The 23,052-nt window shown below is 44.0% G+C and overlaps 2 protein-coding genes across 2 annotated transcripts; both read left to right on the forward strand.

Annotated features, from left to right (window-relative positions):
- Positions 1–934: 934 nt before the first annotated feature.
- LOC121556965 (TBC1 domain family member 15) lies at positions 935–14,399 on the forward strand. Its single transcript, XM_041870849.2, has 10 exons — positions 935–1,531; positions 3,063–3,248; positions 3,500–3,618; positions 5,735–5,838; positions 8,039–8,106; positions 8,550–8,696; positions 8,831–8,921; positions 10,246–10,394; positions 12,376–12,517; positions 12,685–14,399. Exons 1-10 carry the CDS (start codon positions 1,234–1,236, stop codon positions 12,845–12,847), a joined length of 1,467 nt encoding a protein of 488 aa, XP_041726783.2. The 5' UTR covers positions 935–1,233; the 3' UTR covers positions 12,848–14,399.
- A 525-nt stretch (positions 14,400–14,924) lies between these two features.
- Positions 14,925–22,124, forward strand: LOC121556974 (heat shock cognate 71 kDa protein). The gene is made up of 9 exons (XM_041870860.2): positions 14,925–15,055; positions 16,878–17,083; positions 18,964–19,169; positions 19,602–19,754; positions 19,882–20,437; positions 20,532–20,734; positions 20,841–21,039; positions 21,219–21,451; positions 21,688–22,124. Exons 2-9 carry the CDS (start codon positions 16,879–16,881, stop codon positions 21,886–21,888), a joined length of 1,956 nt encoding a protein of 651 aa, XP_041726794.2. The 5' UTR covers positions 14,925–15,055; position 16,878; the 3' UTR covers positions 21,889–22,124.
- The last annotated feature ends 928 nt before the right edge of the window (positions 22,125–23,052 follow it).

Consider the following 23,052-nt stretch of genomic DNA (forward strand, 5'->3'; position numbering starts at 1 on the left):
TCAGAAAACATATGACCTGAACACAACAGACACAAGCATCATGATGACCTGGTTAGAGCTGAATGACACTGGCTACTACTTCTGCACTCTGCAGTGCTTTGTCAATGGGAAGGACAAGCAGTACCATGGCAATGGGACAAGACTCCTCATCAGCGAGGCTAAGCCTACACCTTATGGGTTAATATTTACCTCAGTTATCCCAGGTAACACACCTACATTTTTTCACATATTAGGCCAAATAATATCAAATGTATTACCTTACTATTGTATTGCTCAAAAGGTATCAAGTTATCATAGAGATGATGTTGTCCATCCCTTTGTAGTTAATGTTTTCAATATGATTTGGGGTTTTTTAAGGTACAGAAGAGGAGAATACTTCAGAGATGCAACTATTTAATTTTTATGCTTTGCTGGCAGTGAAGCTGTTGGTCGTCATAGTGCTTGGAGGCCTCACAATCAGTTCCTAAAGTTTTCATTTGGACGATTTAATAAAGGTTAAATAAAAAATTTTAAGTAGTCATCCAATTAATTCATAAAAAAGTCCACAAATATTGTATGGTCATTATATTGGTCGTTAGTTTGTACTTTTAGTGTTGCACTGAATCTGCATTTCCCAGACCACTTCCATTCACAGTGTGGGAGGAAATCTAATGATTTCAGTTTGGGTGTTGGGTGACAAAAGAGCAGTTTAGACTAGATTGTCTGTGCCTAGTCCATCATAAGAAGCCAAGAATATGAATGAAGGCGTTTCACTTTCAAAGTTTATTTATGACAGACTGACCATGGGTAGCCTAGCCCTAGACAGTAGACAGAGCTGTCTTGTAAATAAAACCACTAGGTGGTGTTAAAATGCTCCTGTAGCGGAAAAATTGCGGCTTTCAACCCGACATAAAACCTAGAATGTAGGCCACACACACAAATCAGCAAGGTTCAGTCATATGACTGACTCACAGGAAGAACTTTGGTCGGAAGGTTTAAAGTGGGCAGAGCATAGAAGTCTCACACAATATGGATTCCTGCCTGAACTGGAAAATGTCCTAACTTCTGTGTATTGAAGGATATTCCATTTAAAATCGGAGCGCAGGGCATCATAAACAGAAACTGAAAACTGAAAGGAACGTACAACTGAACGTATTTTTTTTTTGTAAACAAACAAATGTAGCAGACACTCAAAGCGGTTTCACGAGGAGGGATAGTGTTTTACACTCCTTGTCATTGGTGAGAATATACATAATGGACACTCTACAGGAGAACGGGCTCCCGCCCTCACCTGCGCACAATATTCCCGTTTGTGAAAGTACCGCCAAAGAACTCGGGGTATGTGGGACTCCCCATAAAACAAAGGGAAAGAATGGACTAACGGAAAGAAGTTCACCTGTGAATAATGTCACCGCAGAGTTTGGCGACCAGCTGAAAGTACCATCGGTAAACGCACCTGCTCCATCCACGACACCTCTCGGGTTACCTGGCGTTATGGACGAAGAGGGGAGAGTGGACGAGTCCAGGCTGCGGATGCACATTTTCAAGAATGGTAAGGATGGGAGGATAAAAAAAACAAAAACAGGATACGATATTCTAAAGAGAAATTCAGCAATTCATAATTCAACATATTAATTGATTGAAAATTATTTAATATTCAAACATTATGGACCAGTATGCTGGAGCCTATCACAAAGTTTAAATTAAGTAAAGTTAAATTGTTTCCCAGTGCTGGGTTTCCCATATTTGGTATTGCTCTATCAATATCTACAAGTCAAGTGATGTTTGCCTGAGGAGCTAGCTGACTGCAGTACAGTTCAACCATTCTCTAGAGCCATGTATGAAACCTCACTGAGGCCCCTCAAGCAAAGACTCCCAACATGACTTTTAGAAACAGACAATGGTTTGGTTTTACAGTTATCAGTCAAGACCTTTGGTGTGATCTGACAGATTATTTTCAGAGGGAGGAAAAATCATGAGATTCACATGAAATGCATCAGTCATGGTTTGTGGGTATGACATCAAGAGCCCACACACAGCTACTCCTGAGGGAAAACAAGAGGGGAGTGTATGAATGGGTGAATAGATGGGTACAGTATACTTTCTAGCTTCTATCTGCATCAATGCTCCATAAGTAAGTTACAGTCACCGGTACACTCAGGGCCTTCACTTGTGGTTTTCAAGGTGAAATGGACCTTAACTACAGATCTAGGATCAGATTATCCAACTACCAATCATAACCTTAACCATTTAGGGACGACAAAATATCTGACCCTGTATCAGTGGTTTGGGGAAACAGCTACAGTATATGACCGAGAGGTAGGACTCAGGGTGCATAGTGTTGACTGTAAACACTGAACCCCCACTGACTTTAGTTCTTGGGAACCCCTGGGGCTTCGTCATGCTGAAAAGCTCAGAGAGAGTCATGAGGCTTCCATTGCACGCAAGGTAGAGCTCTGTGAGCTAGGTACATGGTATACTGATACAGAGGGGTTACTACTGTGATTGTGTTGATGAAAAACATAACCAGGAACACGGAAAAATCATCTCCCCCCTCTCCCTCTTTCTCTCTTTCATTGATGCACATTCCTTCTCTCCTCTGGCGCAATATCATTAGCTGCAGTGACTATGGTGCAAAAACATTATATAATGATCCCTGTCAAATATCTAAGAAGGGGGCTAAAGACTTGTTTTGCACACTAACCAATATAAGCCACTCAGATTCCTTGAGAAGCCTAGTTTGTTTAGGGATAAATGAGCTAGAATAAATAAATTAGCCACTTTATCTAGTCAGAGGCCAAGTGATCCAATAGCTTGTCTTTTATATTTTAGTTCTAGTCTAGTCTTCACTTTCCTGTGAAATGATGCAAAAGTCCTGGTCTGACCATTATAACCTGAGTTGATTCTGTTGAAAAGCTAAAGAGAGACCTACCAATCCAGAACACCAAGTGGACATGTCATTGCATCTCTCACCTATCCAGTTGTTTCCCATCAGTGAGGATGAGGAGTGAGGAAATAGAACACACAGGGGGAAAGAAGCCATTGTAAAGTATCTGGATTCAACCTGTGCTGAATGTGTCTAGGTGGCGTGTCCCCTTCGGAGCGTGGCCCGGTGTGGCGTTTCCTGTTTGGGATGTACCCCTGCAGCTCCACCTCTCTGGAGCGTCCCCTACTGCAGGAGCAGCTCAAGGTCCGCTACCATGCGATGAAGAGGAAGTGGCAGCAGCTATTTCCTGCCGCCGTCCGCCTGCGTCTAAATGGCACCGATGGTAGGGCCCGGATGTAGGGGCCGGATGTAGATAAACTTGTACTCTCTCTCTCTTTTTCTCTTTCTCTTGCTATCTAGTGTACAAAATATATTATTGTTCAGCACCTCATTCTAGACTCATCAACTTTATGCTGGAATCTATGAGCTCAACCAATTTCGTAAATTCTCCCCGGTTCCTCCTGTAACGTTGCTTCCTTCACTCTCGCTCACCTGCCTCCCATTCTCTTTCTACCTCCCTGTGTGTGTTTCTAGCTGAGTTGGTGGCAGCGGTGCAGTACTTCGATGTGAGGCAGGAGAGAGTAAAGCTGCAGGCTCAGAACCAGAGTGATGAGGTCAGGGAGAGGCTGTCCTTCCTGGAGCTACAGGCCCAGGTAAAACACCAGCCTCAGAAAGTACACAAAACTCCCTGCAAAATACATGGTTTAACCGCTTCTCCCGCTTTGCATTTTTATTGAGTATAAGAGATTCAAATTACCATACACCTTCCCTATTGACCATTCACCTATCCATAGTGGCTTGTGAAAGTATTCAACTCCCCTTGGCATTTTTCCTATTTTGTTGCCTTACAACCTGGAATTAAAATAGATTTTTGGGGGGGTTTGTATCATTTTATTTACACAACATGCCTACCAAAATATTTTTTTATTGTGAAACAAACAAGAAATAAAACCAAAAAGAAAAACAGAAAACTTGAGCGTGCATAACTATTCACCCCCCCAAAGTCAATACTTTGTAGAGACACCTTTTGCAGCAATTACAGCTGCAAGTCTCTTGGGGTATGTCTCTATAAGCTTGGCACATCTAGCCACTGGGATTTTTGCCCATTCTTCAAGGCAAAACTGCTCCAGCTCCTTCAAGTTGCCTACCAAAATATTTTTTTATTGTGAAACAAACAAGAAATAAAACCAAAAAGAAAAACAGAAAACTTGAGCGTGCATAACTATTCACCCCCCCAAAGTCAATACTTTGTAGAGACACCTTATGCAGCAATTACAGCTGCAAGTCTCTTGGGGTATGTCTCTATAAGCTTGGCACATCTAGCCACTGGGATTTTTGCCCATTCTTCAAGGCAAAACTGCTCCAGCTCCTTCAAGTTGGATGGGTTCCACTGGTGTACAGCAATCTTTAAGTAATACAACAGATTCTCAATTGGATTGAGGTCTGGGCTTTGACTAGGCCATTCCAAGACATTTAAATGTTTCCCCTTAAACCACTTGAGTGTTGCTTTAGCAGTATGCTTAGGGTCATTGTTCTGCTGGAAGGTGAACCTCCGTCCCAGTCTCAAATCTCTGGAAGACTGAAACAGGTTTCCCTCAATAATTTCCCTGTATTTAGCGCCATCCATCATTCCTTAAATTCTGACCAGTTTCCCAGTCCCTGCCGATGAAAAACATCCCCACAGCATGATGCTGCCACCACCATGCTTCACTGTGGGGATGGTGTTCTCGGTGTGATGAGAGGTGTTGGGTTTGCACCAGACATAGCGTTTTCCTTGATGGCCAAAAAGCTCAATTTTAGTCTCATCTGACCAGAGTCTCCCACATGGCTTTTGGCGAACACCAAACGTGTTTGCTTATTTATTTATTTAAGCAATGGCTTTTTTCTGGCCACTCTTCCATAAAGCTCAGCTCTGTGGAGTGTACGGCTTAAAGTGGTCCTGTTTGGAGAGCTCCTTGGTCTTCATGGTGCCGCTTGCTTGGTGGTGCCCTCTGGGGCCTTTCAGAACACACACACACACACACACACACACATATATATATATATATATATATATATATATATACTGAGATCATGTGACAGATCATGTGACACTTAGATTGCACACAGGTGGAGTTTATTTAACTATTATGTGACTTCTGAAGGTAATTGGTTGACCAGATCTTATTTAGGGGCTTCAATGCAAAGAGGGTGAATACATATGCACGCACCACTTTTCCGTTATTTATTTTTAAGCATTTTTTGAAACAAGTTATTTTTTTTCATTTCACTTCACCAATTTGGACTATTTTGTGTATGTCCATTACATGAAATCCAGATTAAAATCAATTTAAATGACAGGTTGTAATGCAACAAAATAGGAAAAACGCCAACAGGGATTAATACTTCTGCAAGGCACTGTAGTTAATATGTTCAAGAGGAGTGCTATGCGTTGCAAATTTACTACAGTAATTTTGCTTTGGGTTGTTTTAAATGTTGTCAGTTTATATTGCACCAGGATATGGGTGTTAGGCTAACAAACTGTGTGTTTTAGTCATGGACATGCCTATGTCAATATAATCCACTCTGTCATTGTATTACTGAATATTATATATAGTATTATATTTTACAATCTCTAAACAGCTGGTCACACTCTCAGAGGTTGACATGTCTTACAGACCTTTATAATCTACAGTATGTTACAGACCTAAGTCTGAGATGATGACACAGGGGTTTAGAAATAGTCCATCTGACCACTAATATCTTTCTTTCTCTGACCCCTGACCTCAGGTGTTGTTTGAGCGGGTGACCTTTGATCTGGAGGAGCTCCAAGAGGCCATCCGAATTATCGACAAGGACGTGCCTCGGACAGACAGAGACCTACCCTACTACTCGTGAGTCGCTTTAGTTCATTGTCCGCCCTTTTAGTTCAACTTCAGTCTCTGTACATTGAGGCAGAGGGACAATGAAATTAGCTCACAGATGAATAATCAATACTTTTGGGTGATCAAATAGTAAGTTATATCCAGTATTTATGACGACATTTTGTGACGTTTTTGTTCGTTTTGGACTTCGGGAAGGGTTTTTTCGGCTGTTCGGGCACACCATTTTATTTTTAGAGGCAAGCCGAAGTCGGTAGTCAAAGTCTGTTGTCAGTGCCTGTTGTCATTCAACAATATATTTATTTTTTCACTTGAGAAATACTGCACCAAACATCCTAGTCAGATGCAAAATTGCAAGACTAAGATCTCCTCTGGAAAAACGTCAAAATGAATGACAGATTTCTTGAGTTATCCTATTTTGAGGAAGTGTATACTGGCTACGGTGTTTCAAAATGGACAAACAGTACTATTGCCACCTTTTTCTCATTTTTCAAGTGAAGGTTTTTTGAGGGAGTATGCGAACACATTAGTTCGGTTTCAGTTAGCCTTTACAGGGAACATTGCTCAACACTTAGCAGAAACAGGAAGGTTAACAGGATTTATGTTTAAACTCCTCTGGCAAGCCGGCTGTCAGCTACAAACAGTTCAACACTTAAATCAACAGGGCATATTGGAGTAGGGCCTTAAGTGTTGGTTCTCTGTCATCATGTGTAAGCAGTGACACACTGACTACCTGTTGTTGGTTTTAGGATAAGAAGGCTGTGTAGTTACAACGTTAAAGGTTTTCAGCTTGACATTACAACCCATATAAAGCCAGTAGGCTACATGCAGTTGCTCATTTTAAGGTTCACACTGTCTTTTTATACGAGGTATCAGTGTATTTGATTTGTGTTAATGAGGGTTGCAAAACTACTGGTGATTTACCAAAGTTACCAGATTTTGTCAAAGTAATTTGAGTAATTAACAGGTCATTTATACTTAAATAACAAAAAAATAGATTCGTATAAAATATTCATATTATCTTAATCTTTTCATTTGCGTGTCCATATTGCCCATTAGTTTCTCCTGCAGCGTTTCCCAAACTAGGGGTCGTGAGAGAAAATCTACAAAAATAAAATAATAATTGCACTCAGTAACCTCCGGTAGATGTTAGATGCGGTTGTAATAAACAGAGCAGTTTCTGTTTTCTTCCTACAAATGTGGCTCTATCTTTAGAACGGTTTAAGCTACAAAATATTATGACCCCTTCACTGACAGATAAGACTCTCAGGAATACGTATGAGTCTTCTGTTTACTAAATCAGACTGGGGGGAAAAGAATATCATCAATGATGATGTTATTTTCTACACAGAATATCATACACAATTATTGCCTGATGATCTTCTGAACTTCCCAATACCTTTCTGGTGCATTTCAGTCACATCAAACCATACTTCCTTCAGATTGAAATACTGTCAAAAGTACTCTCAAACTGATTTCTAATAGACTGCCATAGCCCCAATTCTAAAAGTAAACATTGGCCTTTGATTACATCACTATTTTTACATGGTGTGGTCGCAAAAAAAAAGTTTGGGAACTCCTGTTTTAGTGTAGGTTTTCCCAAACTCGGTCCTGGGGACCCCCCTGGGTGCACCTTTGTGTTTTTGCTCTAGCACTACACAGCTGATTCAAATAACCAACTCATCATTAAGCTTTGATTATTTGAATCAGCTGTGTAGTGCTAGAGCAAAAACAAAAATGTGCACCCAGGGGGAGCCCCAGGACCGAGTTGGGGAACCGTTGTTCTAGTGAATAGACCAAATGGTTCAGGAAAAAATAGCCTAAATAAGGAAAAAAGCATCTAAACAACGAGGACATCGTTTGCAATTACCTCTGCAGCTCTTCCAACTATTTACTTTTTTCACAACTGCCACCAGTTCGGCCCCAAAACATTTACAACAAAGACAAATTGACATACCCGTAGTAAAATAAATAAAAGTGTACAAAAATATATAAAGGATATTCCATGCTGAAATCCTCATATTAAACACCAACTGTATTCATAAATTAATGGGTTATATTAAGGATTATTTTATCATTTTATTTTTTACATGTTATGAAAATTACCAAAAATCCTAGAAAGTGTCCAAATACCAGTAGTTTACTGGTAAAGTTACCAGTAACATTCTCTCCCTTTGCAACCCTAGTGTTGATGGTTTGTTTGCTACTACAGGGGTGAAGGCTTAGGCAATCTGCTGGTGTTGAGGGATATTCTCATCACATATGCTGCTTTTCATCCAGGTAATCTCTCTCTCTTCTCTCTCTCTCCCATTGTCTCTCTTTCTCTTCTGTCTAATTTTTTTCTTTCTTTTCTCTCTCTCTCTGTTTATCTTTGATCCTGCCTGTCTCAGTTTTTAATGCTGCAAATACTGTATGCTGGTCATCAGTCACTAACCGGTTGTCACCCAACCACTGAAAGAAATAGTGTCGTTAGAGAGCCCTCTAGTGGAGAAATATATGTTGGAGGAGTAACATGACACAATCCGAACTTGACAAATGTGCGTGGACGTTTTCACGCCTATCTGCCGTGGAAATAAATGCAAAATGTACAATAAAGTTAGCAATTTACATATTTCATGTTCAGATTATCCCCTTAGTCTTAGTAGTAAGATAAAGTAACTGTATTTACTTACTTTCGTCATACTGTGTGTGTGTGTGTGTCATGCTGATGTGCTGGGTGTCAGAGGTGAGCTATGCCCAGGGGATGAATGACCTTTGTAGCCGATTCCTGGAGGTGCTGGACTCTGAGGTGGACACCTACTGGAGCTTCTCCTGCTACATGGAGAAGTTCTCCAAGGACTTCCGCGCTGACGGCCTGCACAGGAAGATAGGTTTGATTTTAGTTTTAATATGAAGTTTTTATTTTATTTGTCTGTCTTCTCTGTACATGTGTAATAATATGGTAGACTTGATAATAAGGTAATGTTATTACACATGTTCTAACGTTTTGATTGTTGCCACTCAGAGCTGGAGGCGGCACTGCTGAAGGAGTTGGACCCACAGCTCCACACCCACCTGATCACAGATAGCATGGAGAGTTTCACCTTCTGTCACAGGTACACAACACACGCACACATACATACACATGTACACACATACACACACATACATTTGCATATGCTGCATCTATATGTGTTTGCAGTACATACACTACATGGCCAGAAGTATGTGGACACCTGCTCGTCGAACATCTCATTCCAAAATAATGAGCATTAATATGGAGTTGGTCCCCTCTTTGCTGCTATAACACCCTCCACTCTTCTGGGAAGGTTTTCCACTAGATGTTGGAACATTGCTGTGGGGACTTGCTTCCATTCAGCCACAAGAACATTAGTGAGGTTGGGCATTGATGTTGGGCGATTAGGCCTGGCTCGCAGTTGGCGTTCCAATTCATCCCAAAGGTGTTTGAGGTCAGGGCTCTGTGCAGGCCAGTCAAGTTCTTCAACACCGATTTCAACAAACCATTTCTGAATGGACCTCGCTTTGTGCACAGGGGCATTGTCATGCTGAAACAGGAACGGGCCTTCCCCAAACTGTTGCCACAAAGTTGAAAGCACAGAATTTTCTGGAATGCAATTGTATGCTGTAGCGTTAAGATTTCCCTTCACTGGAACTAAGGGGCCTAGCCCGAACCATGAAAAACAGCCCCAGACCATTATTCCTCCTCCACCAAACTTCACAGTTGGCGCTGTGCATTGGGGCAGGTAGCGTTCTCCTGACATCCACCAAACCCAGATTATTTTGTTGGACTGCCAGATGGTGAAGCGTGATTCATCACTCCAGAGAACGCGTTTCCACTGCTCCAGAGTCCAATGGCGGCGAGCTTTACACCACTCCAGCCGACGATTGGCATTGCGCATGGTGATCTTAGGTTTGTGTGTGGCTGCTCGGCCATGGAAACCCATTTCATGAAGCTCCCAACGAACAGTTATTGTGCTGACGTTGCTTTCAGAGGCAGTTTGGAACTCAGTAGTGAGTTCTGCAACCGAGGACAGATGATTTTTACGCACTTCAGCGTTCCCATCTGTGAGCTTGTTGGCCTACCACTTCGCGGCTGAGCCGTTGTTGCTCCGAGAGGTTTCCACTTCACAATAACAGTACTTACAGTTGACCGGGGCAGCTCTAGCAGGGCAGAAATTTGATGAACTGACTTGTTGGAAAGGTGGCATCCTATGACGGTGCCACGTTGAAAGTCACTGAGCTCTTAAGTACAGGCCATTCTACTGCCAATGTTTGGCTATGGAGATTGCATGACTGCATGCTCAATTTTATACACCTGTCAGCAACAGGTATGGCTGAAATGGAAGAATCCACTAATTTGAAGGGGTGTATTTGCATGAATATGTGTATACTTACACTTATGCGTGTCCCCTCTCCCAGGTGGCTGCTGCTGGGTTTCCAGAGGGAGTTTGAGCACTGTGACGCCCTGCGTCTCTTTGAGATCCTGAGCTGTGACCACCTGGAGCTCATCTCCCAGCAGGTGGACCGCGCACGCTACCAGGAGAGGATCGCCCGCAGGCACAGTATAGGTGAGACGGTAGTCACAGTATAGGAGAGACGGTAGTCACAGTATAGGAGAGACGGTAGTCACAGTATAGGAGAGACGGTAGTCACAGTATAGGAGAGACGGTAGTCACAGTATAGGAGAGACGGTAGTCACAGTATAGGAGAGACGGTAGTCACAGTATAGGAGAGACGGTAGTCACAGTATAGGAGAGACGGTAGTCACAGTATAGGAGAGACGGTAGTCACAGTATAGGAGAGACGGTAGTCACAGTATAGGAGAGACGGTAGTCACAGTATAGGAGAGACAGTAGGCTCCTGTGGCCTTCCTGCCAAGTCCCAGGCTAGTGAGACAGTGACATGTCACGTGTGTGACAGTACATAAGAAACAGTACACAGCCTATGGTTTCAAACACACTATATATACAAAGTATGTGGACACCCCTTTAAATTAGTGGAGTCGGTTATTTCAGCCACACCCGTTGCTGACAGGTGTATAAAATTTATACACACAGCCATGCAATCTCCATAGACAAACATTGGCAGTAGAATGGCCTTACTGAAGCACTCAGTGACTTTCAACATGGCACTGTCATAGGATGCCACCTTTCCAACAAGTGAGTTCGTCAAATTTCTGCCCTGTTAGAGCTGCCCCGGTCAACTGTAAGTGCTGTTATTGTGAAGTGGAAACGTCTAGGAGCAACATGGCTCAGCTGCGAAGTGGTAGGCCATACAAGCTCATAGAACGGGACCGCTGATTGCTTAAGCACGTAAAAATCGTCTGTCCTCGGTTGCAACACTCACTACCGAGTTCCAAACTGCCTCTGGAAGCAACGTCAGCACAATAACTGTTCGTCGGGAGCTTCATGAAATGGGTTTCCGTGGCCAAGGAGCTGCACACAAGCCTAAGATCACCATGCGCAATGCCAAGTGTCAGGTGGAGTGGTGTAAATCTTGCCGCCATTGGACTCTGGAGCAGTGGAAATGCTTTCTCTGGAGTGATGAATCACACTTCACCATCTGGCAGTCTGACAAACTAATCTGGGTTTGGCGGATGTCAGGAGAACGCTACCTGCCCCAATGCATAGTTCCAACTGTGACGTTTGGTGGAGGAGGAATATTGGTCTGGGGCTGTTTTTCATGGTTCGGGATAGGCCCCTTAGTTCCATTGAAGGGAAGTCTTAACGCTGCAACATACAATGACATTCTAGACGATTCTGTGCTTCCAACTTTGTGGCAACAGTTTGGGGAAGGCCCTTTCCTGTTTCAGCATGACAATGCCCCCGTGCACAAAGCGAGGTCCATACAGAAATAGTTTGTCAAGATCAGTGTGGAAGAACTTGACTGGCCTGCACAGAGCCCTGACCTCAACCCCATCGAACACCTTTGGGATGAATTGGAATGCAGACTGCGAGCCAGGCCTAATCGCCCAACATCAGTGCCCGACCTCACTAATGCTCTTGTGGCTGAATGGAAGCAAGTCCCCGCAGCAATGTTCCAACATTTAGTGGAAGCCTTCCCAGAAGAGTGGAGGCTGTTATCGCAGCAAAGGGGGGACCAATTCCATATTAATGCCCATGATTTTGGAATGAGACGTTCAACGAGCAGGTGTCCACATACTTTTGGCCATGTAGTGTATATGTCCATACAATTGGTAATATGAACTTATAGAAGCCCCTTTTGGTCCTTCTGTATTTGCTTATAACAATGGTGGGAGACCCATGGGGCGGCGCACAATTGGCCCAGCGTCGTCCAGGGTAGGGGAGGGAATGGCCGGCAGGGATGTAGCTCAGTTGGTAGAGCATGGCGTTTGCAACGCCAGGGTTGTGGGTTCGATTCCCACGGGGGGCCAGCATGAAAAATAAAACAAATAAAAATAATGTATGCACTCACTAACTGTAAGTCGCTCTGGATAAGAGCGTCTGCTAAATGACTAAAATGTATGTTGTCCTTCTTGTGATTTGTATGTTTGTTTGTGTGGCAACGGATGCTCTGGGATGGTTCCAGAAGATAAACCAGTGTCTGAGGCACAGGCCGTCAACACAGAGTTCACCTTTGAACTCTTCATCTGTGCCACCATATTATTGGACAACAGAGATGCCCTGCTGAGGTGTAGGAACGACGTGCAGCTCATCCAGTTCACCAACAGGTGTGCGTGTGTCTGAATGTCTGAGTATCTGCGTCCGTCCATCCTCTGAAATATAAATGATTTCTATGATTACCTGTTTTGAAACAAATAGCTACTATATGCCTTGCCATTACAAAGCAATACAACCAGACTCATCAGTCTTTGGCTCCGTGTTTCTCTCTGTGCAGTTTGCAGGGCACTCTGGACCTGAACGGCACCCTGAAGAAAGCAGAAGAGCATTTCTATAACTACTGCAAGCGCTCTGCCTGGGACTATATGAATGGCCGCTGCAGGACAAGTAAACACAAGGAGGACAACTTCCTGTTCCAGCTCCGCAGCTTCTTCTCCTGAACCCAGATCAGTCCATAACTTAACCTCCTGAACATTCAGCTACAACCTGTAGTAACTGTGGGGTGGACTCAAAACAAGGGACCTATTTCCTAAGAGGAGTGTTTACTATGTACATGTCTTGTCCACTGATGTTGAAGTATTAATATTGCTGTGGGATCTACCTTCAGTGAGTGATGCTGCTTACTTACCCACAATTCTATCAATTTGGACTCTCTCTTTGTTGTTGTATCTGATTATGCTAATGTGTATCTATTTAAAACATAGCTATTTATTATTTGGAAAGGTGTCAATGAACGGGTAGAAAAGTGTGCAACGCTGAACTAATTACAGTATACATTCACCTGGTGTTTGGCCTACACACTGCAAGCCTTGATTGCTATGTTTTTCTTGGTGAGTTTAGAAGAAAGCCCTGTTTATGAAATTATATAATAATATTTAGGACTATGATGTGGCCAAAAGGATCTGAGATTCAACTATAATATGTGATACTACTGGAAGAAAACAAGTCTTGGGACTGCATCAAGACCACTGAAGAATTGCATGTAGCAACAGTTTGCATGTGTTTGTGACTCCCTGGTGATTGCTAAACACAGAAATAGAATTATGGAGATGCCTGTTCTAGGAAGTATATTTCTAAGGATATAAAATAGGATGCCAGCTGACCTATGTGTCATAGTGGACCTGTGTGATAGGAGTAGCTGTTCATCTGTTCAGTTCTGAGAAAGAGCTGGGAGGTGGGGTCAGGTTTGATTAGTTCTACAAGGGCCCTCAGCCCTGGCTGCATTTTAAGACCGTACTCGTGTGTCACCTCTCCTGAAATAGCTCAGAGTATGGACAGGACATCCCTCTGGAAATCCCTAAACATTGACGAGTAGCACGTTTAGCATTTTGCCACATTTCCAATACAGTGGCATACTGCAGTTTTATAGATAATCTCATGCTATTGTAATATTTTGCCATGAGGCTGAGAGAATTCATTGTAAACATTTTTGACATGGCTTAATCTTTTCTTTGTGGGGGGGTCCCAGAGCCCCAGAGACCTTGTGTGGGGGGTGCAGTACTGTCACAATCTTGCTTAGTGAAGGTTTAATATTATGTGTGTGGGTTAGTTTGTTGATGATTTAGAGTTGTTTTATTCGGATCCAGCTAATTGCCATAAAGGAAATGTCACTTTCAGACGTCCAGTGCTTTTACGTATATAGGAGTGAACATGTAATTCCGAGTATAATTGGGTTTGGAGCAATTAATTAAAAAATAGATATATAATACAAACAAAGGCCCAGTGAGAAGGAGAATGTATAGCTGCTTGACATTTCAGTTCCTCTGCCTGCGAGTTGGAGAGTGAAGAATAGGTTTCAGCATGTTGGAGGGACAGGGTTGTCATTGTATGTATGGACTGTTATTAAGGGTTAAATGTAATAAACTGTGGGACATTAAAGGCGTGTGCATCTTGACTTCATTTGACCTTTTTAGAATAGCCTTTGTGTAACCTACTTGACTTAAGCCGCTGGTGAATGCTTTCATGGTTAGTGTAGTATTTTCATGGAGTATGCTATGAAAGGTTCAGACAACTATATAAAATAAATATGCTTCATTTATTCCAAAATACTGTCAATTCATTACAGCATGTGCTTTGCTGCTTTTCTAATGAATGTGAATCCACAGGCTGGATGCTGGTAGCAGTTATCTGTAGTTTTCTCACAGTGCTTATCTCACTGAACAGCCCCTAGACCATGTGAACCAAGGTAAACATGCCCTGAGAAAACATCCTGCTTACTCTGTGGACAGGACAAACTTGTTTCAAAAGAAACTTTCATTTTTAATAAAACAGGAATTAAGAGAAAATGTAGAGAGAAAATTCAACATTCTTCCTTTTCTAATTTCTACTCTTTTCATTCACTGAAAGAGGGCTAACAACAATTAAGCTAACTCCTATATCAGATAAAGTTAGAGCAGGCTAGCACTGAATGGGCACATGCAGACCACTACGTGGGCCTGGAACTTTCTCTGGCTGAGTCACCTGACTCCCTGATGGAATCTCAGTGAGCCGTGTGCTGTCTGTCTGTGGCTATATACTCTGGAGAGACCCGACACTCGTCCTCTTAGTCTGTCCAGGAAAGGGAGAGGAGTGCTTCAGTGGAACTGAGCAGCAAGTGTTGTGTGGTTTGTGTGGTAATCTTTGAAGCATTGTACAACTGACTGAGCAAGGTAACTCCTTTTCTAAGAAGCGTTGCATTCAGCTCGGCTTTTTCAGCTTGACTTGCCTGCTGCTGTCAAACTCAAGGGACAGGACCCCAGGAAAGAGTGACACTCGCATGCTTTCTGTCAACTAGTGTCTGACATTGGCTGACGGAGGAGCATTAACAACTAGCATAAAGCTTATCTCAAATTGTTTAAGCAGCATGAAGCCAGAAGTTATTGTCTAGCCTGTTTGAATGATTTGTCTATTGCATGACTTTCTGTTTCTGGACACACAGGTCGTCCAATGTCCAGTGTCCACTGACAGGCTTGACCAGTGGAAGTTGTGCAGGTGTTCCCTCCGTGTCATGCCTGGTCTTACTGTATGTCACAAACACTGTCATAGTTTCACACACCACACCCAATGGTGTCTGCTCTGTCTGTGTGCTTGATCCATGCTTGATGCTTCTCTGTCAGTTTGAACACTAATCATGCACATACTGTATGATTAAATATACGCAGCTTATCTAAATATGGGTACAGTGGTATGTATGGTATGCTTAGCACCGATAGTTATTAGATACGTTTTTTAAAAGGATGGTAACAAGAGCTCATTCAAATGAAATTCCTATACCAGGAGTAACAGAATTAGATCATAAGTGATCATGAACTTACCAGTACCATTAGTTTGTGTGAGGTGGCTTTGTCTATTTAATCCATCCCGGATATGAGAAATGCTACTTTTATCCTTTCACCAGAATACAGTGAGTGGCTGTATGACAGAATTAGGTACAGTATTTACTTGCCAAACATTTAAGAACTTTTGTTACGATCAAATATTTGGGCCTCACCACATGATCTGGCCCTGTTTGGCATGTTCAACATTTCAAAAATCCCCCTTGTTTCCCCACTGACTTATTGTATTAGTTAATTGTGAGGTAACAGCTTGAAAGTATATCATAGTTCTTTCTCCAGCAGTTTCTAAGGCCTTTACTGTTATTACAGTCCAGGTCCATAGTAACTTCCATATTAGACAATAGTGAAGTACAGTAGTAAGTATTTCAACAAGGTAACTAACTGCCCAGTAGATTTGATATTGCCAAAGTCCAGTTTACTTAACAGCTCATTAATAATCACTTAATTTAATCCAACCCGTGTTCCAACAACAGATCTGTGAGCCATATTAATAGAATGTGTTGGTAGTTTGTGGGATTCAGCTGTCGGAAAAAAGCCACTGTGTTAATACATCACATTGACTTAGCCTGGCTGGTAACAGTTGGCTGTTGTGTTGCCAGAAGGATCTGTGGAGAAGGGAGAACAGGATGAGGGAGGGGAGGGTGAGGGAGGGCGGCCTGTTGGCTCTGGTGGCATGCTACTGGTGGTATTGCTGCTTTAAGGAGTTGTGGGGTTGTTACCACACCCCTGGTTGGCATGTTGCCATGACAGCACTTTCTAGAACAGCTGAGCCCCGGGGATCACTTCCAATTTGGGGGCTCACGTGGGACTGCATCTGCTCTATGTGAATGACAGGGACATTCAGGGAAGGAATAAAGACGTGCGCGTGTGCACGCATACACACGCATGTGCATACATGAACATGATGACCTTTAACCCCAAAGGCTTTCAACACGTTGAAACATTTGACGGTTGTCATCCAATTATGTCATAAAGCCACTAACTACCTGCTGCTAGTTACTAATAACTGATCATATTCAAAAGAGAAGACGTTATAACAATGTCTTCATGAAACGCATCTTTCAACATTCTTGTATGATAGGCCTACGTAATTCTCAAATAATTCAAGTAATTCTCCTCTTACTAATGAACTGTAATTCTGGTCTTGTTGTTGCAGGATGTCTAAAGGACCAGCAGTGGGCATTGACCTGGGGACCACATACTCCTGTGTGGGCATCTTCCAGCATGGCAAGGTGGAGATCATCGCCAACGACCAGGGCAACAGGACCACACCCAGCTACGTGGCTTTTACTGACACGGAGAGGCTGATCGGTGACGCCGCCAAGAACCAGGTGGCCATGAACCCCACCAACACCGTGTTCGGTAAGCACATCACCTAACCATGCCACACAGTGGGTAGTTAGATGATGCCTCTAGTGGACAAAGGGAACAGAATAAAGGTTTATTTTAAGCTCAGCGCTGTAGCCTCTTGCCTGTTGTTATCAGTAGTCCCCACTACTGTACTACATTTACAGTGGGGAAAAAAAGTATTTAGTCAGCCACCAATTGTGCAAGTTCTCCCACATAAAAAGATGAGAGAGGCCTGTAATTTTCATCATAGGTACACGTCAACTATGACAGACAAAATGAAGAGAAAAATTCCAGAAAATCACATTGTAGGATTTTTATGGAATTTATTTGCAAATTATGGTGGAAAATAAGTATTTGGTCAATAACAAAAGTTTCTCAATACTTTGTTATATACCCTTTGTTGGCAATGACACAGGTGAAACGTTTTCTGTAAGTCTTCACAAGGTTTTCACACACTGTTGCTGGTATTTTGGCCCATTCCTCCATGCAGATCTCCTCTAGAGCAGTGATGTTTTGGGGCTGTCGCTGGGCAACACAGACTTTCAACTCCCTCCAAAGATTTTCTATGGGGTTGAGATCTGGAGACTGGCTAGGCCACTCCAGGACCTTGAAATGCTTCTTACGAAGCCACTCCTTCGTTGCCCAGGCGGTGTGTTTGGGATCATTGTCATGCTGAAAGACCCAGCCACGTTTCATCTTCAATGCCCTTACTGATGGAAGGAGGTTTTCACTCAAAATCTCACGATACATGGCCCCATTCATTCTTTCCTTTACACGGATCAGTCGTCCTGGTCCCTTTGCAGAAAAACAGCCCCAAAGCATGATGTTTCCACCCCCATGCTTCACAGTAGGTATGGTGTTCTTTGGATGCAACTCAGCATTCTTTGTTCTCCAAACACGATGAGTTGAGTTTTTACCAAAAAGTTCTATTTTGGTTTCATCTGACCATATGACATTCTCCCAATCCTCTTCTGGATCATCCAAATGCACTCTAGCAAACTTCAGACGGGCCTGGACATGTACTGGCTTAAGCAGGGGGGACATGTCTGGCACTGCAGGATTTGAGTCCCTGGCGGCGTAGTGTGTTACTGATGGTAGGCTTTGTTACTTTGGTCCCAGCTCTCTGCAGGTCATTCACTAGGTCCCCCCGTGTGGTTCTGGGATTTTTGCTCACCGTTCTTGTGATCATTTTAACCCCCACGGGGTGAGATCTTGCGTGGAGCCCCAGATCGAGGGAGATTATCAGTGGTCTTGTATGTCTTCCATTTCCTAATAATTGCTCCCACAGTTGATTTCTTCAAACCAAGCTGCTTACCTATTGCAGATTCAGTCTTCCCAGCCTGGTGCAGGTCTACCATTTTGTTTCTGGTGTCCTTTGACAGCTCTTTGGTCTTGGCCATAGTGGAGTTTGGAGTGTGACTGTTTGAGGTTGTGGACAGGTGTCTTTTATACTGATAACAAGTTCAAACAGGTGCCATTAATACAGGTAACGAGTGGAGGACAGAGGAGCCTCTTAAAGAAGTTGTTACAGGTCTATGAGAGCCAGAAATCTTGCTTGTTTGTAGGTGACCAAATACTTATTTTCCACCATAATTCTCAAATAAATTCATTAAAAATCCTACAATGTGATTTTCGGGGGAAAAAAAATCTCAATTTGTCTGTCATAGTTGACGTGTACCTATGATGAAAATTACAGGCCTCGCTCATCTTTTTAAGTGGGAGAACTTGCACAATTGGTGGCTGACTAAATACTTTTTTCCCTCACTGTAACTCCATCAGCCTCACCCCAATCCATTAGGGGGAAATGCAAAACTGACCTTAGACCAGTGTCCACAGACAACTTCATCCTACTCTTAAAACTCAATCCTACTCTGCCATCCCTGTGTCCCAAGATGCCAAGCGTCTGATTGGTCGTAAGTTTGACGACGCCGTGGTGCAGTCGGACATGAAGCACTGGCCCTTCACAGTGGTGAGCGATGGTGGCAAGCCCAAGATGGAGGTAGAGTACAAGGGAGAGAGGAAGACCTTTTTCCCTGAGGAGGTGTCCTCCATGGTTCTCACCAAGATGAAGGAGATCTCTGAAGCCTACCTAGGCAAGGTAGGGAGTCTGACTAACCAAGAAAAATACACCTCAATTCCAAATCTACTTTTAGCCCCTACCCACTCCATGCAGGTTTGAGAAGATTGGATGGGTATACGTGATTTTTTTACATTTATTTTTAATTTAACCTTCATTTAACAAGGCAAGTCAGTTAAGAACAAATTCTTATTTACAATGACGGCCTACACCGGCCAAACCCGGACGACGCTGGGCGAATTTTGCGCCGCCCTATGGGACTCCCAATCACGGCCGGTTGTGATGCAGCCTGGAATCGAACAAGGATGTCTGTAGTGATGCCTCAAGCACTGAGATGCAGTGCCTTAGACCGCTGCGCCACTCAGGAGTTATTATATGTTAATAACTCCAACTGAAACTCTATTTAGGGATGATACACACTAGATCTTGCTAATAGTGTTTTTCTCTCTTCAGCCAGTGAACAACGCTGTCATCACAGTCCCCGCCTACTTCAATGACTCCCAGCGCCAAGCAACCAAAGATGCTGGAGTGATCTCTGGACTCAACATCCTGCGTATCATCAATGAGCCCACCGCTGCAGCCATCGCCTATGGCCTGGACAAGAAGGTACAGAAACCCCAAAACAAACTAAAACACTTGAACCCTTACATTACACTGGGCTGTACAACTCACAGGAGGTCTGCTTGATTAATCCTTTGAAAGTCCTACTGACTTATTTGCTCTCTCTTATCAGGTCGGCGGTGAGCGCAATGTCCTGATCTTCGACCTGGGCGGCGGCACCTTCGACGTGTCCATTCTGACTATCGAGGACGGCATCTTTGAGGTCAAGTCCACCGCCGGCGATACCCACCTGGGAGGAGAGGACTTTGACAACCGCATGGTCAACCACTTCATCGGCGAGTTCAAGCGTAAATTCAAGAAGGACATCAGTGGCAACAAGCGGGCGGTGCGGCGCCTGCGCACTGCCTGTGAGCGGGCCAAGCGTACCCTCTCCTCCAGCACCCAGGCCAGCATCGAGATTGACTCCCTCTATGAGGGGGCCGACTTCTACACCTCCATTACCAGGGCTCGCTTTGAGGAGCTCAATGCTGACCTGTTCCGCGGCACCCTGGAACCCGTGGAGAAGTCTATGAGAGATGCCAAGATGGACAAGGCCCAGATACACGACATCGTCCTGGTGGGAGGCTCCACACGTATCCCCAAGATCCAGAAGCTTCTGCAGGACTTATTCAATGGCCGAGACCTCAACAAGAGCATCAACCCTGATGAGGCTGTGGCTTATGGGGCCGGTAGGTATCTCACTGTATGCTGCAGGCAAATCTCACTGTGTCAAGTGTATGTGATTCAATGTTTCATCCAACATCTCCTCTCTGTCCTCCACAGCTGTGCAGGCTGCCATCTTGTCCGGTGACAAGTCAGAGAACGTGCAGGACCTGCTCCTGCTGGACGTCACACCCCTGTCCCTGGGTATTGAGACGGCCGGAGGGGTCATGACCGTGCTCATCAAGAGGAACACCACCATCCCGACCAAGCAGACCCAGACCTTCACAACATACTCAGAAAACCAACCCGGAGTGCTCATCCAGGTGACTCTTTTATCAGCTGTACAAGGCCAGCGTTTGTGTAAAGTAGCCACCTATACCCTCCGTGATTCTATCTGGTATTACTCCATTCCCACTATTTCTTTCTCAGGTGTATGAGGGGGAGAGAGCCATGACCAAGGACAACAATATCCTCGGCAAGTTTGAGCTCACCGGAATCCCCCCCGCCCCCAGGGGCGTCCCCCAGATCGAGGTGACCTTTGACATTGACGCCAACGGCATCCTAAATGTGACTGCGGTGGACAAGAGCACCGGCAAGGAGAACAAGATCACCATTACCAATGACAAAGGTATGCCTCCTTAACCTTGAACCTCACAACATAATCAAAGGTCTTACTGATTTCCAACTCTTTCCTCAAAGAAAAGAGTCCCAAAAAGAAAGAGAGACAACAGGAGAGAGTAGGAGATAATGAATATGTCACATATGGGCAATTATATAATGATGTGTCTGTGTTTTGTTATCCCCCAGGACGTCTGACCAAGGAGGACATTGAGCGCATGGTGCAGGAGGCTGACCAGTACAGGGCTGAGGACGAGGCTCAGAAGGAGAAGGTCACAGCTAAGAACTCCCTGGAGTCCCTGGCCTTCAACATGAAGAGCACTGTGGACGACGAGAAGCTCGCGGAAAAGATCAGCCCGGAGGACAAGAAGACCATTATGGACAAGTGCAACGAAGTCATCTCCTGGCTGGACAGGAACCAGGTAAACCACAGGGGGCTGGTGTAGAGTTCCACCTAGATTGAGTGTTCTTAGTGCAACATCTGTTAGTTAGCAATTGTTCCACATTGATGCATTTCCTCCCATGGTAAAAGTAGGCTACACAGTAAGTTAGAAACAAATAAATCATATAAGATAGAATATTGTGATCGCCACCTGTGTCTCTTACCCTTTCATACTCTCTCCCTTCCTATGTCATCTCTCCCCTTGTCTTTATCTAGACGGCAGAGAAGGATGAGTACGAGCACCAGCAGAAGGAGCTGGAGAAGGTGTGTAACCCCATCATTACCAATCTGTATCAGGGTGCCGGAGGCCCGCCAGGCGGTATGCCAGGAGGTATGCCAGGCGGTATGCCTGGAGGCTTCCCTGGAGGTGCTGGAGCCGGCTCCTCATCTGGCCCAACCATCGAAGAGGTTGACTAAAATCCCTGACTACAGGAGAGAGAATCCACATCCTGTCCACATTTCAGCTCCTAGGCTTCACACAATACCTACTGCAGGCCTGGCCTGTGTCATCACTTCTCTTCTTGAGAAGATCCTGTGTAATATTTATATCTACCGCAGGCTCCTACAGCTTTGTACTGTTGTGCAGTTCACACAACCTTCACTTTTATCAGATTGAATAAATCAATATCAATAAAGCTGGATTCTGATAAGCATTTTTTGTGTTTTTCTTTAACCTCCCCCCAAATAACCTCCGAGTTTTGAGAAGACAAAATACATTTTTGCATCAGCAGTTGTCACAAAGTGCTTGAAGTCTTATAAACTTTGTGATGTCACGAGAGGCTGTGTCCTGGAGGGACGTTACATCCCCCTGAGATGGCTGCAAACCCAGACAGCTATGGCTCCATCTGCTGGTATGGTCGGGAACTCCAACCCTCTATGGCCAATCTTCCCACGCAGCTGAAACCAATCAGGAGCTGATGAGCTGAAGGTTTGTTGAAGGGAAGAGACACGGTCTCCAAGCTGGGCTCTCTGGAGGACAAGAGTGCTGCACGTCCACTTCCATGAGGAATATAAGGATTTGGAGATACTTACCTTTGGGAAATACTCACCTTTGGATATATGCACCTGTGGAAATACGTGTGGGACATTTGGAAGGACGTTTTGCTGGGTTGGCCACTAGCTGCAACGTGGAATACAGTAAGACTGGGGAAAAGTTATTTGAGCGAGGGAGAGTTATGATTTTGGATGTGGAAGAGACATCCCTGAACTGTTAACCCTTAAAGAGCCACCAGAGAACAGAATTGTGTTATACTTTCGTTAGTTTCCCAAGACCTTTAATAAAATCCTTGTTTTGGTTGAACCTGGTCTCCTTGCACTACTTGAGCAATCCCGCTGAAAGCTGTGTAGCCTCTCGTGACATCACAGATGGTGGAGAATACAGGCACGCTCAAGCGTTAATAGTGCATGTCAGAGGAGGATACCGAAGGTTTGATCACACAGTTTTCCAAGTTGGCCGTAGGCTCCCCGCCGACTGAAATGGAGGACATATTGAAAGCCCTTGTTGCTGGCCAGCAAGCCCAGATGCAAGCAAACGTGGCTCTCTTGGAGGAGCAAAAGAAAGCCAACCTTCTGAAGGCAGAG

The sequence above is a fragment of the Coregonus clupeaformis genome, unplaced genomic scaffold (assembly GCF_020615455.1).
Source record: "Coregonus clupeaformis isolate EN_2021a unplaced genomic scaffold, ASM2061545v1 scaf0033, whole genome shotgun sequence".
In the NCBI taxonomy this organism is placed as follows: Eukaryota; Metazoa; Chordata; class Actinopteri; order Salmoniformes; family Salmonidae; genus Coregonus; species Coregonus clupeaformis.

Coding starts and splice junctions, on each gene's coding strand:
- LOC121556974 (XM_041870860.2), top strand. CDS start 16,879: ATGTCTAAAGGACCAGCAGTGGGCATTGACCTGGGGACCACATACTCC. Junction 19,170..19,601: donor CTGAAGCCTACCTAGGCAAG/GTAGGGAGTCTG, acceptor TTCTCTCTTCAG/CCAGTGAACAACGCTGTCAT. Junction 21,040..21,218: donor CACCATTACCAATGACAAAG/GTATGCCTCCTT, acceptor GTTATCCCCCAG/GACGTCTGACCAAGGAGGAC.
- LOC121556965 (XM_041870849.2), top strand. CDS start 1,234: ATGGACACTCTACAGGAGAACGGGCTCCCGCCCTCACCTGCGCACAAT. Junction 1,532..3,062: donor GATGCACATTTTCAAGAATG/GTAAGGATGGGA, acceptor GAATGTGTCTAG/GTGGCGTGTCCCCTTCGGAG. Junction 8,922..10,245: donor AGTTTCACCTTCTGTCACAG/GTACACAACACA, acceptor CCCCTCTCCCAG/GTGGCTGCTGCTGGGTTTCC.